Here is a 19,171-nt window from a genome sequence, read left to right as displayed (position 1 = left end):
AAAAGAAAAAAAAAAAAAAAAAAAACAAAAAAAAAACAAATTTTTTTTTTTTTTTTTTTTTTGAGTGCATTGTGCACTGACTGACTCAGCGCGAATACTTCATAGCTGCAATATCACGAACAACCATAAAATAATGATATATATAGTTTTTGTACGTAATTTTGTTTTTATCCCCTTCATCTTTTCTTCTTTTATTATTCGGATCTCACAGTGTAACCCATCGAACGAATATTCGTTTCAGATTGTACATTATTGCCTGTTAAATTGCTATGCAGGATTCCAAAGATTGTGTTTTGCGCTTACACTTAGATTCCTCTCAAAAGAATCAAAAACACGATCGGCTCGAATTAACGGTTAACATTTGATTACCCTGGCAGCACGAAGACATACAGAAGACTTTGTAGAAACGTCTTACAGTAATTCCTGACATTGACAACTAATGGCTTCTCAAAGATGTATCCAGGAAACAGCCACTTTGATAATCGTCAAAAGCCATTGAAATTCTCTCAAACAATATACCGGCCCGAATGCCTTAGCAGAAAGTATATCTGCAAAACAATATCAAAATCAAAAAACAGGCTGTGCCAAAATCATCACACAAAACTATATACAATTTAAGACACGTGAAACGCATGACAAAGGCTGCATGATCCTTTTTGAAAAAAAAAAGGACTCACCTTCCCTAGACTGAACTGAAAATACAGTATCAATTTTTGGCACCCAAAAAAAAACTGTATGAACAGAATAGAAAAAAGGCCGGACGGGAATTAGTTTCTGTGCACTATAACTGGGAGTCCGTCGTGTCGCATTCTGATATGTTTGTAGATATTCGAGGAACACTTGTCCCTCTTGTTGCAGTAAGGACACTTGAACCTTGGTTCTTTGCCGCAATCGTATTTCAGATGAGTCTTCAAAGTCTTCTTGTAAGTGTATCCAGCATTGCAGCGTGGACAATGGTAGGACATCTTGCCAGAATTCCAAAGTGGATCGTCTTCGCCTTTGGCATCGGTGCCGCTCAATTCCATATTAGCCCTTAAGATGTCCAGGATGTTGGAGTCGTACGGCAACGGATGTCCTGCGGACAGCGAAATCCTGTGGTTAGTCCAATGACAGATGCGTTCAAAGAGTTAGCCATACATAAACTTTCAAAATAATTGTTTGAGGGGACCATCTAGGATCCTGGCAGTCAAGTAGATTTATTACGATGATCCCTAATCTTTTTTTTCAACTATAAATCATTGATCAATTATTCAGTTGATCTCATTTTTATCAACTTCATGAAAATTTGTCTGGTTATCCTTCCTTAGTGGATCTTTGGTACAGCTTGAAGGGTATCCTCCCTTCCATTGTGGTACTTTTGTATGTGTCTATAGGTATTCGAGGACTTCCAGTTTCTTATCCCACAATATAAGTAAACACTGGAATATTGGCTTCTGACCAGACTCGTGTCTAAAGCGAAAGAACATGTTTGCTCTCTTGCTGAAATTACTGAAACACCTTGGACACACGTGCCTCGTTGACATTTGAAGCTGTTTCCTTATCTAAAAGTCAACCAGGATCCTGGATCATCTAAGATTCTGAAAGAAGATATCATATTCGTGATTAGATGATAGATACACACACTTAATATTATCTAGATATGATTTTCCCTACAGAATAGAATGACATTCTTCTTGGCTTACAGTTTTTTGTTTTTGTTGCAAGACTCGAGTATTTTTGAGAAACGAGAAAGTATCGCGAGACCGATTGCAAAATTAGGTCTATTCAAAATTTATTCCTAATACGTGTACATGAATATTGTGTCAGTGAAATTTCAATGCGTAATTCTTTGAACTCATCGCGTTGTGTGTCTGTAAATGTTGTAGGCTTTCTTATCACGTTTATCGTAGTAGAGACAAATAAATCGTGACGCTCAACCACACAAGTGACGATAACGGGTCATCGTATTTGATTCCAGGGTGAATCTCCGTTGGATCGTGGAAGGAAAAACTGCTTCGTGTATTTGTTAGCTGACAATGAATCCTTTGCTTGATGGACTGAAAAATAAGATAATCATTGGTTAATAGAATTGTTAAAAATATTTTCAGTATAAATAACGTTCAGAACAAGTACACAGGAACACTGCCTCACATTTTTCGAATTCCGAGATTGCAATAAATATTGCATAATAATCAATTGTATTTAGGTTGAGTAATTCTGTACAAAAAAAAAAGTGCATATTACGACAGGAGAATTGCATATACGAAAAAATCCACCTAGAAATAAAAAAAGAAGAATAAATATTGACTAAAACGAGGCAATCAATAGGAGGCAGGTGATGTAAAAGTAGAAATGTGGGGGCAAGACATTTTTTTAATACGAAAGTCCAAAATTACTGTTCAATAAAATGTGACGAATTTGAGCTCCATGTTCTTATGTTTGACACGTATAAGTTTGTAGACAGCTTGCATGTACTCGCTACGTACGTAGCAACGTGGAGATTTGAATCGTGACAAATTTCGTCGTGTATCACCATAAGTGCGAAAAAGTCTGGTGCATTTTGGACATGAGAAGCCTCGTACGCCAAAAACACTTTGACGTCCAGCAAAACTGCAGAAATCGTAGCTCGTTGAAATTCCGTAATAAAAAAGTCACGAAACGAATTAAACGTTCAGTTACAATTTTCATAGAACGTCTTTACGGAAATTGACAACCACCTGACAATTTGTTGTACTTTGTAATCATTGATTGTCAAACTTTCTCGATCGATACTTCTTGTACTCTATCGCAATTCCAAGTTGCTCACAATCTCAGATAACACTGTTTCATAGCCGATAGAAACTTTAAAAAATCTTATAATCAATAAATCACAGAGCGAACAATGCTTTTCACTTTTATTGTTTTATGTACATGTATTGTCCTAGTAAAGTTTGTTCAGTCCAACCTGTTGCCCTGGATGTAACTTTCGTACGTGATTATAAATAGCATGAGTCCATTTACTAACGTGAAGACAATAGGGACACTGATAACGTGGTTTCGAGTCGCACTCGTATCTAAAATGTCTGTACATGGAGTAGCTGTGTGAGAAAGCCTTGGCGCACTTTGGACAATGATATTTTTTCGTACGAGATTCTGGAACGAGGTTGACGTTTACGTTGAGCGTATCAACAATTGCACGAGGGTCCATTGGCCCTTTAAGGTTCTTTCCTACAGCTGCGACGTGAAGTCCGGCCCAAAATTCTGAAACCGATTTCGATATATTACTTACGGTAAGCGCGTAAGAAGTTCGTGAGAAAAACGTTGGCATGCTTTTCACAGAAAGACATGGTATTTACATTATTTCCTTAACTAGACTGAATAAAATGAAGTAGGGCAAAAATAAGAGACAGCGTATCAATTAAATATAAAATAACGTCTGTCGCCATTCTTCGCCTTCGGTTAATATTCATTGACTAAATTCCATGAATTCGGAACGTAAAAATTTCATATTAAAAGATCGAAGCTGTTTCCTGTACGCAGTTTAAATTTATTCAATAATTTCCTCTTTAATTTCATCTTCAATAATCGTACCGATATTTCATGTGTTATGTACAGTATCCCAGCTGTATCACGCCCTTATTATTAATTCTAGTCTCTTCTCTCCTTTCGAATTACAAAGTCAAAGTGGTAAAAATGTACATGAAAATTGTCTTCGTTCTCTCTTCGAAGCTCTCTGGACTCCTTCCAATCAGTAGAGCTTTACCAGGGTCACTTGCTGCTGAGGATGGACGCATCTTATATGCTGATATATATTCGACGTTTTCTTGCTGCAAAGTGTGCAATATGGACACTTGAAGCGTGGCTCCTTTCCGCACTCGTACCGATAATGTCCCAGCATGGTGTCCCTCCTCCCATAACCATTGTTGCACTTTGGACAATGGAACTTCCCGGTGCTCAGGTTGTAATAGAAATCCCGCTTCTTGTTGTACTTCTTCAGGTAGACGACAGGGTAATGCTCCAGTTCATCTAGAAAAAATTAGGAAGGGATCAGGTCTTGATCGACTCGATTGAATTCGAAAATTGAATAATTATCGCCGTAAACCTCTTGTGCAAAATATATGGAGCAGGGTCACATGCAGATAAGTAGATAAGATACGTGACTGTGGTAACGGCATAGTCAGAGAAGAGATAATACAATTGTTACCTACAAGTCAAGCCGACATTACTTGCCCTCATCCCGATCCCATTTGTAAAAGTATCTACGAGAATTCTGTGCTCTTTGTTCCTCATTTTGACCTTCTTTACTTTATTTTTCTTTCGAGTCAAAACGTTCGTTTAGGTACAAGGGGAACGATGGCTTTTTGATTCCCATGGTTAACCGCGTTTTTAGGATCAATTAAAAGTGGTCCAGGAGCCGGGAAGTGAATCGACGACGATGATGATCGACAGATTTTTTTAAAGCAATCGATTGCCAATCAATTGTCTTTTTTTCGGTATCGATTGGTCAGTCTTATAAATACTAAAATAAAGTATTGCAAACGACAGGCTTCGCGCGGTGCTTGTGTCGTATGTGATCCTGGACGTTGAATTTCTTCTTGCTCAGCTTCCCGCAGTATGGACACTCGAATCTTGGTGGTTTTCCGCAGTCGTATTTATAGTGGGCCGTCACGGCACTCTTGGTCGTGTAACTCTTGTTACAACGTGGACAGGGAAATCGTAGCAGGGACATCTTGGCATTCATCGAGAGCTCGTTATCCTCGAGCCAGGGTATTGGCAGGACTTCGAGAAATTCTGAAAAAAAAAATATATGGGATTCTGGTTAGTTATTCTTCCACTTTTTTGGCCTGTCGTTCACTTTGAAAATTTTGCCCTCAATCGTTCTAACGGTCATTGACCCAAACATGCTTTCCACCTCTGGTATCTTTGGAGAATTTTTTTTTTCACAGAGGTACACCTTTATCTCCTCGATTACACGTTTTTTAATACTAGATATTACCTGACTGATTTTTCATCTCCTTTTGATTAAGCTGGCATTCTTTTTTTTAGAATTATCTTACAGTGCACTTGTCACTTAAGATGACTGTTGATGCGTCAAAGAGATTTTATAAATTTATTTACTGAACTCATCTTCTTATCCTCTTTCAACGAGATTGGAAAGGATACGAGAGAAAAGAGGTGAGAGAGTTAATCAAGTGATAAATTCCATTTGGTAGAAAAATTGTAAATCAGGAAAAACAAGAACGATTAAAGCAGTTACGATAAGAAGCGAATATGAGCCCTGGGGTTCTGATTTGTCTTGTTGGGAGATCGAAGAAGCAAAGAAAGTGAATGTACGGAAAGGTAACGAGGAAGAGTTTACGTGACTGGAACGGTGTTGTTTACAAATAGGTATCGTTCGACCACGCTTCCATGTGTATCGTTCAATTGTAATTGCTATGGTCAAGGTATTCTTAACTGAAATTTAAATTGAGAAAAATATGTATATAACGTCAGAAACGAAGAGAGTTACAAAAGAAGATAATCAGAGAGCAAAAAGGCATTTGATGAAGCGAAATCATTCGATTACAGGAAAGGCTGGTCTAGTTAAGTTCGACGATCTGTATTTTGTTATCACCATGAAAGAAATGTCTAATAGTTATAATCTAACTGTATCACTTCCATTTTTAATCCTGGATGCTGAACGCGAATATGCTTGTACACGTTATTGGACTGTTTGCTACGCATTCCGCAATAATAACACTGAAACCGGGGTGAAAATCCGCACTCGAATTTCAAATGTCTCAACATGTGATGATCGTGCTGATAACTCTTCTGACATTTTGGACAGGTGTAAGGACGCTTCTTCTCCTTGGTGGTCGAGACATCTGAAATCACAGAGAAAAAAATGTCGGCTCAGTCAATAAGAAGAATGAATGGAGGACTGATGATTCTTAAGAGTGAAGGAAAGCAGGAAGTGGTAAACAGAAAAGAGGCAATTTTTAATTTTATTAAACACAAGCACCCACACGCACGCACATTGTACATACCAAAAACAATCAGGGAGAGGAGCACTCGATTATGTACTTCTTCGATTTGGCTGGAAAATTTTATTTCACGTCTATTCCATAAAGGTGATTTCTAATTTGATTCTCTTCCATGCACAAGTCCTTGTCCTGGGTCTATTACACTGCTTTTATAATTGGAACAGATAAATCTTGAGCCTTGACTGCACTGATACCTTTTGATCAAAATGAAAATAGGGCAATTTGTGTACTAGATTTTTTGTCTATTTATGGTTCCTTACGTTTTTGAAAAATATTTTGCAATCGGATCTTTATTTTGGCAATTTTATTATCCATTGTCCTGACTGCAGCTATAAAGTAAATGTAGCTTCAAACTGATTTCGTCGTGAGTAATCACATAGACATTTTGAACTTTAATTTTCTTTTTATAGTTTTTCTTTTTCGTTGATCCAATTGCTGAAACAGAAAATTGTATACATATCTTGTTGATTTTCATAGGTTTTTCAATTTATAAAGACAACTTCTACCATGAGATCTTTCAATTCTATTATCACTCATAATGAAATACACTAATAGATTGTTGTTCTGAATAATGATATAATATATGGTACACTTGATGAGGCGAAAATTAGATTTTTCATAGACAAGGAGAATAAGGGGTGACACAAATACAATATAGGGAAGGAAAAGTATTAGCAGTATTTTATAAAGTCCTTCGAGTGATCGTAACAAAAGTCTTAATTTAATTTTGCAAATATATATACAATGTGACAACTTTGTAAGTAGCACAGCGCTCTCGTTTTAGCCGAGTAAGATCATTGTTAAATTTTACAAACGTTCATATAATCCTTTGGCAAATTAGCATGAATGTCTATCGCATAAACCTTCAAGTCTCTGTGCTTTCTGCGCACGTGATGATACACGTCGGATGTCTTTTTGCTACGAAGATCACAATAAGGACACTGAAATCTTGGCTCTTGACCACACTCGTACTTGAGATGTCTGGTGAGGCTTGGTTTCTGACGAAAGACACTCGGACAATTTGGACACGGAAATTTCTTCACAGTATTTATGTTTAACGGTCTGAAAAGTTCAGTTTTTGACTCTTGAAGATTGAATATGGAGGAGATGCTCCTAAGATCAGGATCTCCATAGAAAGTAAATCCTGCAAGGAAGAGAAAAAATAAAGAGTTAGATAGACAAGACAAAAAAAAATACATAATGAATTTTCAAAGCATTATGTAAATAAAAGCAATTGTTAAAATTCATTAATCAGACGTGACTAAGATGGCTTTTAACTGTCTACGTCTTTCGTCTCTAATATTCAGAGTAGATCAGATATTCACCAGATATAAAATTCTATAATATTACAGGGGTTAGTGTTAGGACCGATTGGAAAAAACTCCTTGTAAAGAGATTCTTACGCAATTTAATGAAAGCCCAGCGAAATGCATGCCAAGCGACGAATCCTTATGAAAAAAAAAAAGGTACAACGTCATTTAACTGTACACAAAATGTGCATTGGGAATTATTCTAGAACGTGAAAAATTCCAATGTGCAAGTCCGCAAAGTATAATTGGTGTCGATTAATGGCTTAAATGGAATTTAATACATGTTCTACACATATATTTCTACGTGTCCTATTAATCGGCAAGCGACTTCAGGATCTGATACAAGAATACACAAATTTGAAGTTCATCATCAGGAAAACGTCTGCGTCAAATCCACGACGTAGACATTTCTGTTTTTGTGACGTCTCGACAAGTGCTTGATGACGTTTCCTTTAAGCTTGCAGAAGTACTCGCAGTAGGGACACTTGAATCGCGGTTCAAGCCCACACTCGTATTTCAAGTGTCTAGCAAGATTTCTTTTCCAGTTGAAAACACGACTGCAGTTCACATTAGGACAAGGAAACTTTCGCTCGCCCTCGTTACTCTGCATCCGATAATATTCCAGAATCACTGGAAAAGTGCTCTTCGCATCTGCAAGCAAAACACAAGCATCGATCAGTCAACTGATCCGTTTCCATAAAAATTTCTGCATCCTCTCTAAGTTAACAAGCGCAGTATGAAAAAAACACGCTGTAAAATATTCATGAAAATTTGAAGTAATCCGCACTAGGATACATTAACCACTTTTTCCCCTCTGAAGTAATTCAGAAGTTATTGTAATATAATGATTGGAGTATCAGAAAGATCAGAATACGATGGGAGAGAGTGGTTCAGTTGGAATTAAATTGGTAAGAATTTTTTTTTTTATTGGAAATGTACACTAGTATTCTAGATGTATTTCCACGAGTCTTGTTTTTGCAGCTCCACCACCTGTATTACACAATTCTTATGCCTCCTGCTAATATGCTTCCGAACGTCACCTTTCACCTTACATTGATAAGTACAATATGGACACTTGAAGCGTGGCGGAAGACCACACTCGTATCTCAAATGTCTCACGAGATTCTTCTTCCAGGTGAATAACAGATTGCAGTTGCCATTTGGGCAAGGAAACTTGAAGATTTTCTCACTGTGTATATTACAGTTTGGCAGCGTTATTGGCAAAGGACAAAAATCTGTAAGCAAGCAAAAAAAAATAATAAGATATCCATAGATTATTTTTTTCCAAGAAATTCATTGCCTTTTACGTTAACATGCTTATGAGGAACTGTTTCTATGGGTTTCCAAAATTCTCTTTAGCTCTACAGTCACAAATATGAAGTCGTGGACTCATCACGAGTACAAGGACCAACATTTGAGAAACTAAAACGATAATTGAAAAAAAAAGACCTAAAAAAATCCAGCAGACTCCAGTAGACGAGTTTTTATTGTCAGAGCTTACACCCTTGCTTATGTGCTCTTCCATGTGTCCTGTTTATACAAATCTACAACGCAGATCTTATTGCTCTTATGGATCCTAAGGATATGCTTGCGAATGTCAATCTTCACTTTACAGCGATAAGTCGAATTTGGACCCTTGAAGCGTGGCTGCTGATCACAGGCGTTTCGAAGATACCAGGTGGGACTTCCCTTCCAGCAGAATGGTCTATTGGATCCGAGTTCAGGCACACGAAGTTGCTGCCTCTCTTTGAACTTCTACCTAGTTTGTTGCTGCCCTGATGAAATTCCACAGGTTTTGAGATGCACAATGAGAAATCTGTAACATTGCTGGATAAAAGGAAATTAGAGTTTGAAGAAGAGTCGACGCAGCTTCATGTAACGAACTTCTAAATTTACCATTTAGTTCGGAGAAAGAACAAAGTTCATGAAAACTAATCTTCATCCCCTATCAAACTCCTCGATGCAGATTTTATCCCCTTATACATTCTTCTTCGCTGTGCCATGACTTTCTTGTCTTCTTCCATTTTAAGATACAGACTATCCTAGAATTTGTTTATATGTTTCTTCAAATACAAAGAGTGACAAAGACATGTTGGTAACTTTTTTAGTATAATTACTACCAGTCGTGAAATCAATAACAGTACAATGTTCTTCACACTATCGTTCACATTTTGAATTAAGTATTTGCCTTTGCAAATGATATTAATTTCCATACTGTCTTACTTCATACTCGCAATTAACTGTTAAAGCTTAAACATTATTGACAAACTTATACTGATATGAACAATATGAACGTATAATTAGTAGCTTCTGACCATATTTGTACTTAATCTATTTACGAAACCTTCATATGTCACTTCAAAAATACAAGCATAGAAGAACGAGGATGAACAAATCATAAGATACATTATTTTTCAACTAACAATAACAAACTAATTACATAAAGTATCAAATTTGTCAAATTGCAACTGTCTGAAGAGGAACATCAATGCTTTAATGATTCTTATAAAACTTATTGTGAAAATCAACCGCAAAGACTGACAAGTCTTTGTGACGTAGGTCGTATATGTTTGTACGTATCTGATGGCTTTTTACTACTATAAGTGCAGCCTGTACTTGGCGCGAGACTCGACCAAGTCTCTTGATACGAACACATGAATCTAGGTTCCTGGCCGCATTCGTAATATACATATATATGATTGAAGAGATTGTTCTTCCTGCTGAAGACGCTGCTAAATTTTGAACACGGAAAAGTAATACTTGAATACTTTCTAGGAGATCTGACGCCTGCAAGCAAAACAATATATTGACTATTTATATATTAAGTATATCTTTTTTGTCATAGTCTAATATATAATAGTCACAGTAAAGTAGGTGCAGGAAATAAATTCTATACGCGACCTATAGTTATGTTCATTTTCACTCTCTTTTCATAACTGTCGCCTGTTTCTGCATTTTGACAGTATTAGTATACTCATCAACCGCATATATTTCACAATTCTCATGTCTTCTTCTCACATGCTTGTAAACGTCAGAAGCATTTCTGGAACGGTATTCACAGCAAGGACATTTATAACGTGCCTTGTTGGTGTACATGTGCCTGAAGTGTCTACTATAAACAGCTTTGCGATTGTTGATGGGAAGATCCAAATGGCCTCTTATGCGAAGTTTTGGTGTAACGAAACCTGCACAAAAAAATAAAAGAACGAATTTAACTTTGATCATCGAAATTTATTAAAATTCGAGTTATTCCATAACAAGTAAGGAAAGACAAAAACCATGGTACGGAAAGTAAGCAGGACTCGTTAGAGTTGTATAATGTCGATGAAGATTCTCTTCTTCTCGGGAGGTGAAGTGGCCTTGCTGGCTCCTGTATTAATTTTTAGCGAGAATATTTTTTCTTTTTAATTTCGAAGAGGGTACAAGGATATTTGCAGAACTATCTCACACTGTATTAATTTTCTTTAATCCACAGAATCCAAGTGCGTATGTCGAAGATATAAGTATTATAGACCAAGTAACAAAGTACGGGTGCGATAATGTGTAGTGATTGGTCTTTATTATAAAGAAAAAAAATAGAGAAGAAAATGATTGAGCCAAGTTAGAAAAAGGAATTGCGAAGAATTAAAATAACGGAGGGAAGGTAATGATGGGCAGTGTGTCTTTCGCTTTGCAGTCTTCTTAACTGTCCTGCGTGCAAGGCTTGAGGATATCAATCGCGTAGACCTTGCAGTCCTTGTGCTTTCTTCGCACGTGCTCGTAAACGTTGGCTGACTTCTTGCACCGGTAGTCGCAATGCGGACACTTGAACCGCGGTTCCTGGCCGCATTCGTAGGTCAAGTGCCGATTGAGTGTGTACTTTTGGCTGTAGGCGCATGCGCAATTCGGGCACGGGAATTTTTTTTGAAGAAAAGCACTGCCGTTCCGGGACCAGATGCTGCCGATGCTATTTCTCCTGAATTCACCAATGCCAAAGCCAAATCCAAGAACCGTGAAGGGATTCATACCTGTAACGAAATTATTTCGTGAGTTATAATAAAATTAGAACAGACACTATTTGCTAGAACTTATTTACTGTCCCTGTCTGCCTCTTGGAACTGAATCCCATCGTGTCTTATTTTATTATTACACAAAATTTAGACAGAATAACATGGTTTGCCGATGTTTCTCTAGACTACAGGAAGAGACCATTTTCCACAAAATTAATGTTTTCTCGACACCCTCTACAAACCCTTATGTAGCCAAGACGAGCCCTCGTGTACATTTCGAATTCGCGAGAGCTTATCATTTTAATCCATCGCTAAGGTAAGTTACATAGGATTACTTCTTAAGTCCACGGCTGGCAGCGCACTTTCTTCTATTTTGCTAATGCCGGAGTCCCCATTGTTTCCAGGATCATTTAAATCGTTTGCTATCAAGATGGCACGAGGTGATTCAACGGTGGCTTGGATATCTGTAAACAAAAAGATAAAAAGAAAATTTAGAAAAAAGAGAAACGATAACGTAAACCGTGACTAAGTCGTTAATTTAAGAAGAATTTAAGTCTCGTCAGGGTTTCAACATTCTCAACCTTTTGTCTTCACATTTATTTGAAATTTACTTCCTTGAGTAATTGTCTCTGTACAAAGGAAGGCAAACGGCAATCGGCGAGTGGAAGTTCATGGGAAATTGAGTAAGTCGATTGTAGTGACCTTAAGAGACGGTGAATTGTACATGATGCAGGTGAAAATTACGACTCTGTTCCTTGTCCTCATCTATATCCGGTGTAAGGAAAGTGAAATTAAATGGAACGATGCTCTTGTTTCCATTTTCTTTAAGTTTTACAAACGTCCACAACGTAAACTATCCTTCCTGGATGCATCCTGCGAACGTGGGCTCGCACGTTGGAAGCATGCCTTGTCCTGTGGACACAGTAAGGACAGTTGAATCTAGGCGACTGTCCACATTCGAACTTCAGATGATACTGCAGGTTGTGCTTCCGACTGAAGACGCTGCTGCAATTTCCACATGGAAATCTTCCATCGATCAGACGACCAGCTGCGGATGAATTCCCGTCCTGAAGTCTCACCAATTCGTAGAAGGGAGACAATTTTCTTTCTGTAAAATCAAAAATATTTTCGTCATCCAGTGAACAGTTTTCAAGTCAACGGTAACAACGGTAGTAATGACTGGAGCGGAAAGGCTTGTATTCCTGATAATTTTCTGAAATTAATTATCAGTAAATATTGAGGCTCAGAAAATAAAATAGATCTTGGTGTAAATCTAATAATTTACAAAGTCTTTTATTTTTTTATTTTATTCTCTTGCGTTTCTCCTCTTTTCACATTGACAATCGTTCAGTCGAGAATTTGCGATACATCGATTGCATAAACCTTACTTCCTGGATGCTTCCTTCTTATGTGGGCGCGAGCATTGGAAGAGTGTCTAGTACGATAATGACAATAAGGACAATTAAATCTGGGTAATTGACCACATTGGAATTTTATGTGATGACGTAAATTGTGTCTCTGATTAAAAACACTCGGACAATTTGCACAAGCATGTTTTATGTTTTCCCCTTGTATCGATTTTGACAGGACCAATCCACCGACTGCAGTTGCTTGGAAAGTGGTGAAGTCTACGTAGCGACCTGAAACACAGAAGAAAAGACAATTTTTATAATCAAGAAATACAATTTTCCTCATAATTCTTACATTCAGAACCAACACTGTTGTTTTAGTATTCATTCCACACTAAAATAGGTAGACAGTTAACTATCTCAAGTATCGTTTCTTCAACTTCTATCCCCTATTACCAATTCCATGCAGTGTGTATAAATCAATCCTGTAGATTTCTTTGCCAGGATTAGACTGATCGAACATGGCGACTGGCATTCGAAGAGTGCCTTGCACAATATTGACAGTATTAACAACTGATTAGTGGTTCCTGGCCTGCTTCAAATTTTATACTATAATTAAATTCGCCTCTAAGACTAAAATACTGGCGCCACCGCATACAGGGAAAATATTTGTCACAATTTAATAAAAACTTTTTGTCTTCGTTAACTGACGGTACATACAGAAGGAAGTATCCTGGAGATTTCGTGAATCTCTGTGTAACCCGAATAGGTAAATTCGTTCCTGAAACATAGAACGTTCGAATATCATGAGTGACTAGAGTCCATGAATGAAAATCATGTTGAAGATTTCGAAAAATACAAGAATCAGTTTTATCAATAAAGAATTAAGATACTCAGTGAAACGTAATACAATAAAGTAACATCTTTTATTATTTAAATTTCATAATGAAAAACTTATTTTTAAAAAATCGAAACTTTGGCCCTATCACGGTAATCCAACTGGTCGATTCAGTTTGTCACTATTTTCTGCCTCTTTGACGCAGCAAGACATCCCTAAGACGTCTTTTGAATGCTAGACTGACTGAACATCGTGGTCTACCTATTGTGACAGCTTACATAATACGTCCTTAAGACGTCTCGCTGACACGCGTCTAACGGGGTTCTAAATAAAATCTAAATACCGTACAACCAAACGGCAGTTCTCTTAAAGACTCGTGTAAAATATGGATGCCAAATAAATAGACACCAAGATGATATACTTTCCGTATTATTAATTCACGATTGTCCTAAACACGTCTACGACGTAGACCTCGCAACCGAAATGTTTTCTACGAACGTGCGCATGAACGTTTGAAGTCTTTTTCGACAAGTAATCGCAATACGGACAGCTGAACCTCGGTGACTGTCCGCACTCGAATTTCAAATGGTTGTACAGATTATTCTTGCGGTTGAAGATGCTGGAGCATTTCGGGCAGGGAAACTTGATGTCATTGCGCAGAGCAAAAGCAGTGGACAACCGATAATCAGCAGGACAGCCGGGAAGCATATTGTTATCTGAAACGAAAGGAAAAAAAAAAAAAGATTAGTTATTAGAAAGAGATAAAGAGTGTGCGAGAGAGAAAGATAAACAGGCAGGAAATACAAATTACACAGTTTTATGTTTAAAAGCGATATTAATCAGCGATGCGAGGGTTGCCGTGTTAATCACCGAGTTAATGATAAGGGAAAAAAAAAGATCTGACAAAAAGAACTCCAAATATTAAATGCCAAGTATACGTAATGTAATACAAACCGTGTATTATCTAGATGCCTTATTTTTTCAAGAGTCTGTAGACGTTGGACTCCTGCTTGGTAATTATCGTAACGTCACTTTTTTCAATTTTTTCCCCATTTTCTCGTTCCTCTGTTTGTACTGTTCTCTTGGTCGTCTCTGGTTAGATTGGCTTTATCGGTCGTTGCGTCAAGCCAGCGTCGAGCTCACGTCAATCACGTAGACGGGTTTCTCGTAATGCGTACGACGTACGTGCGCCCTGACGTTCGACGTTTTCTTCGATCGATAATTGCAGTATGGGCAGCTGAATCTCGGCAATTGGCCGCACTCGTATTTCATGTGATTTCGCAAATTGTTCTTCCGGTTAAAGACGCTGGTACAATTTGGACAGGGAAAGCTCATGTTCTGACAGGAGGCGGGCGACAGCGTCAGGCTTGAACTCCTCATCAGTCCTTCGAACACGAACATTTCTTCTGGAAACAGTTAAATTTCGGTCAATTTGGATATGGGTCTCGAAGGAAAAAAAGGAAATAGTGCTTCACCGGCTTATCCTGAAAAGATAAGGAGAGTGGTAATTGCGTGGTGGTGTTAATCGTGAAGATTCTCTTTTCGCTCTTGATGGAAGCTTGACGATATGTATATGTACGAATTCTATTTACGTTTATCATAGAGTACAATCAATGCCGCCCATAGAAATAAAACACCAGACTCTTCGGGCATGAGAAATTTTTTAAGAAAATATTTTTTCTTTTCTTTGGATCAAGTTTTCAGGAACGGTACAAAATTTAATTTATTCGTTGGAAGGTACACAGGACAAGGGTACACGATATATATCCTGAACGTATACTGCATTCCCCAAGTGCTTCCTTCGTATGTGCTTCTGTACGTTGGACGTCTTCTTCGAGATCAGATTGCAGTAAGGACACTTGAATCTTGGCGGCTGTCCGCACTCGTATCTCATATGAGTACGTAGGCTTCTCATTTGTGCAAAGACACTTGTACAATTGGTGCAAGGATATTTCCTGTAGGTTTTCCTTAAGATGGAATAGAGATCTAAACCTGAAAATTAAAAGGTATGGTCAGAGATCGTTATTAGGTAGACACAAGATTTTGAAAAAAAAAATATATTTATAGTACAGAAAGATAGAGTCATTAGGGTCCTAGTATTTGGAGTACATACTTTCTTTTGTTTATACATTTTACAAGACACAAGTTTTTAATTTTCTAAATGGGCTAAATAGTCTACGTAACAGGTTTTAACTATGGGATGTGAAGTATCGGTGACAAAGTCCAAAAACCAGTACCAAATGGGAAAATAACTTTATTATACAAAATTTGGAAATAAGTAATCAATTCTTTACAAGTTACGTCGTGTCCTCTGATGAGATGTGAAAATCGTTTTGATTAGGTGAATTCATTTGATATTATTTTTTTTTCTCACTTTATAGATAATTAACATGGATAATTTCATATTCCACTTATATAGAGACTTCTGCTATTCTAAAAGTTATGAATCATCCTGTGGAATCATTGAAAATGCAATGAGGTAAGAATGAGAAAAATTGAGAGTCTATACCTTCAATGTGAATTATTTATCTTAATGATAGAATCCTTTTAATTCAGGTATTCCAAAGCAAAGATTTTATCTCCTATGTCCCAGTACCGGTAACGGTAGTGATGATAATCATAATAGTTGCTGTAGAAAAACTCTATTGTTGAAACTGCTTTCGAATATACACTCGAATTTTGATTATTGATTTCACTGAACTCTAATGCATTTCCATATCACTGTAACCCGTATAACTGCGTGCGCACTTAAAACACTGTAATCTTTTTGGATGACGTACAGTTCTTGAGTAAAATTCTTCGTTGTCTGGCTAACCAGCATATTCTGCCTTAACACGTTCCGCTTTTTGTTACTTTCCGATCAGACAACGTGGGGCGTGTATTAGCCACGCGGTATGGAACGTGTTAAAGAGCCGAGAAAGAACCATGGAAATGCGCATCGAGCATTTCAGAAATATCCTTAACGAATAAATTAATCTGCGGACACTCAACAACGAGCATAACGATTTTCAAATATCTATCATAGGTACGAATTATGTATCATCAGGTTGATTCTCTACTGGAGCAGGAATGATCGGTCGATACCTGTGTTGTCATCACGGTATAGGAAATTTATTTAGTAACAGTCAAAAACGTACTATTCCCGACTGACTAATTACAAAAGTTTAATCCTGCTGATTCCTCTTGAACAAATCAAGTATGTACATCCTTTGATTTCCATGAACAGTCCTGACGTGTGCATACATATTCGAGCTTCTTTTTGACTTTCTATTACAATAAGGACACTCGAATCTTGGCTCCTGCCCGCACCAGGATCTGCAGTGCTTTTGCATGTCCTTGCGATTTTTGTATCCGTTATTGCACTTAGGACAGTGATAGAGCCTCAGGGGCGGCTCTGGCTTTATTCTCTCCACAGCCTGTCGCACCATTCTGGCCGGAAGTGTTTGCACGAAGACCTCGGAAGTGAGACTGACGCCCTTCAGGATATCCGTTTCGGCGAGCTCGACGATCTTGTGCTGGGTGTCTGAAAAAAGAGAAGATCGGAGGAAGTTAAAGGCACCGGTGCCCCGAGCGAATCGTCGCCTTTGCTAAAACGACTCTAATTATCACTCCAGAGCACATGCACGAATTTCATTCGCGAAAAGCTCTCCGGCTCTCTTACGGCTGGACAAAGCAGTGGACAATTACTCGAGGGAGTTGATATCAGGAACAGCGAGGACGTCGTCTCCTCGGTGACGGTCGGCGTCGCCTCGTACTCCAAGAACCCCTGGGTCGGTTCGCTCTGCAGAAGCTCCGTAGATTCTGAAACAAAACGAAAAATATTTTTGTTCAGTTTTGACAACCGAGATGCTGCTGACACTGGTCAATGATAACAGAAGGTTGGATAATGATGAAATGGGTGGGAAAAGTTTGCAAAAAAAAAATATTTAAAAAAACCGCAATGCTGCAGAATCGATAACAATCAATTGCGGATCTCCAAATGAGTTACATGCATTAGCGGCACGGAACCCTAACCAATTTAAAATTGCTTTTATTATTTTATACAATTCCCGAAATTTTTACAAGTTTCTTCATTCTCTTTATCAACAATTTTAGGTTAGGTTACTCCGACCTTGTTTCATGACTGTCATATGCATATACTCTGGTGCCCATCGGTGTAAAGATTCCCTGATACTTACGTAATCGCTTTCTTGATCAGATCATCGGAGTGTCTCTCTTGATCAAGAACGAAGCACGATGATTCATGGTTTCTGATAAAAGTCTGGGAAATAATTCTACAGTATCAGTACAAAGTGGTGAATACAGTTTAATCCAAAGGTATCAGGCTCTTTATTTATATTTCATACTGCCCTTTTCGTTTTCTTCAATTAAAAACTCCAGCAGTATAATAAAAGCTCCAATGACTTTAAACTGGAGCGTACTCGTGGTCGTCGAATTTCGATTACATGTAATAGGGGTGCCTCGTTTTACTGTGTCTTCTCATATTAGAAATGAACACCGTATCATAGGGGCATAAGGAACACCGGAATACGTTCATATTTCGAGAGCTTCTTGAATTCGCCAAACAGTACATCTTGCGATGCTGCGCCATGGTGCTGTATTTCTTGAACGTCCTGCTGCAGTATTCGCAAACGTGTTCTTTACGATTTCCACGGAGTCGAGCATCTCTTACAGGCACGGGTTTGTTCTCTGGAAACACGCATGAAGATTCACGTTATGGCTGCTATTCGACAATTCTGCATCTTCGCAAGTATCGACTCTGGGGACAAGGACGGCTAGTCGCACGCGTCAAGACAAAGAACTATCGAATAACTAACGCAATTATAGTATTGGGTTTGTTCTCTGGAACATTGACTATTTTGATACTCGAACAGAACTGGCAAATCCATTGGGCAGAGACACTAATGAGTCTTGAAGGAGTCGACGTTTTTTGCTTCCACGTACAGGAAGCTATGCGACGGTGGAAAATTTGCCTGTCGAAATTTTCATGTCACCATGTTCAAAATGTGCCAAAACTTCGAGAAAACATGTTTGGAAAAAATGTTCGGATGTATCGTGTGTGTTTGCGTGCATGTAATGGCCTCCTACACTTCAAACGTGTATAACCTGAGAACGGTTCTAGTTACAGCCCCGAAATTTTGCAGGCATGTGCAGCTCTGTAATACGCCCATTGGTTATAATTTTCGACATGATTCAAGCTGCGGCTCGGATTTTATGTAGTTTTCAAATTCTCAAAAAAAGGACGTTATCATTCTAGCGATCGCAAATTTTTTAATAATCGTCTAAATAGTTTTTGACAAAGAGATTTGTAGCCAAGGTTGATTGGTATTGCATTTGGGCTGAATCCATCGAGAAATTTTGATTTTGGTATTTTGCATTTTTCGAAAAAATTTAATTTATCTATGTAACTCACGTCAACTTTGACCGATTGAGCTACAATTTTACAAAAGTATAGCTGTGATGGGTCTCAAATTTGGCAGAGATCGGCAAAACGAATCTGGTTATACATATATTCGAGTTTTTGAATTTCAGCCGATTCAAAAATATTAGGCCCGAAGAGATCATGCTAGACATTTATCCGTACATGCGTTCTCCACAGTACGAAGTACCCCAAGTTGTTAGAGGCATGGGGGTCTCACGTTAAACAAGCCGCAAATTGAAACTTGCAATTTGCTTCCTTCGAATTGTAAGTAGCGTACGAAAT

General features: G+C 38.0%; 3 protein-coding genes and 1 non-coding gene across 16 annotated transcripts in view; all 4 read right to left on the bottom strand.

Moving 5' to 3' along the window:
• LOC107263945 overlaps positions 1 to 667 on the bottom strand; it is a 1,508-nt gene extending 841 nt beyond the window's left edge. Inside the window, exon 1 of the transcript XR_003058668.1 lies at positions 370 to 667. This is a non-coding gene — a transcript (uncharacterized LOC107263945). The remainder of the gene's footprint in view (positions 1 to 369) is intronic.
• The window catches only part of LOC107263934 (longitudinals lacking protein, isoforms A/B/D/L), an 80,773-nt gene that overhangs the window by 27,269 nt on the left and 34,333 nt on the right, over positions 1 to 19,171 (bottom strand). The window contains exons 7-8 of one of the 12 annotated variants that reach the window (XR_003058657.1): positions 3,550 to 3,984; positions 2,857 to 3,219 (exon numbers count right to left, since the gene is read on the bottom strand). The exons of 9 other annotated variants lie outside the window; for them this stretch is intronic. Coding sequence is in view for 2 of the 3 variants with exons in the window: in XM_015731640.1 (XP_015587126.1) it covers positions 16,632 to 16,990; positions 17,155 to 17,268 (473 nt within the window). In the remaining variant the exon portion in view is untranslated. Of the gene's footprint in view, positions 1 to 2,856; positions 3,985 to 16,562; positions 16,991 to 17,154; positions 17,269 to 19,171 lie in introns of those variants that run through there. 2 more of the 12 variants (XM_015731640.1, XM_025081411.1) reach the window with 2 other exon arrangements.
• On the bottom strand, positions 3,991 to 5,566 carry LOC107263946 (longitudinals lacking protein, isoforms A/B/D/L). The gene is made up of 2 exons (XM_015731664.2): positions 4,955 to 5,566; positions 3,991 to 4,749 (listed from the first exon to the last, which is right to left on the bottom strand). The coding sequence occupies exons 1-2, from the start codon at positions 4,968 to 4,970 to the stop codon at positions 4,478 to 4,480; spliced, it is 288 nt and encodes a 95-aa protein (XP_015587150.1). The 5' UTR covers positions 4,971 to 5,566; the 3' UTR covers positions 3,991 to 4,477.
• On the bottom strand, positions 12,549 to 14,593 carry LOC112493829 (zinc finger protein 64 homolog, isoforms 1 and 2-like). Of its 2 annotated transcripts, none has more exons than XM_025081434.1 (3): positions 14,422 to 14,593; positions 13,350 to 14,183; positions 12,549 to 12,920 (listed from the first exon to the last, which is right to left on the bottom strand). In XM_025081434.1, exons 2-3 carry the CDS (start codon positions 13,435 to 13,437, stop codon positions 12,628 to 12,630), a joined length of 381 nt encoding a protein of 126 aa, XP_024937202.1. In that variant the 5' UTR covers positions 13,438 to 14,183; positions 14,422 to 14,593; the 3' UTR covers positions 12,549 to 12,627. The 2 variants fall into 2 exon arrangements, with proteins under 2 accessions (XP_024937202.1, XP_024937201.1); XM_025081433.1 differs by having other exon boundaries at positions 14,016 to 14,183.

This window comes from Cephus cinctus, unplaced genomic scaffold (assembly GCF_000341935.2).
Source record: "Cephus cinctus unplaced genomic scaffold, Ccin1 Ccin1_scaffold0168, whole genome shotgun sequence".
NCBI lineage: Eukaryota > Metazoa > Arthropoda > Insecta > Hymenoptera > Cephidae > Cephus > Cephus cinctus.
The sequence above is the reverse complement of the archived record's forward strand: the minus strand, read 5'-3'. Positions and strand labels throughout refer to the sequence as shown.

Coding starts and splice junctions, on each gene's coding strand:
- LOC112493829 (XM_025081433.1), bottom strand. CDS start 14,175: ATGCTTCCCGGCTGTCCTGCTGATTATCGGTTGTCCACTGCTTTTGCT. Junction 12,921..14,015: donor ACAGTCACCGAGGTTCAGCT/GTCCGTATTGCG, acceptor TCTGTGTTTCAG/GTCGCTACGTAGACTTCACC.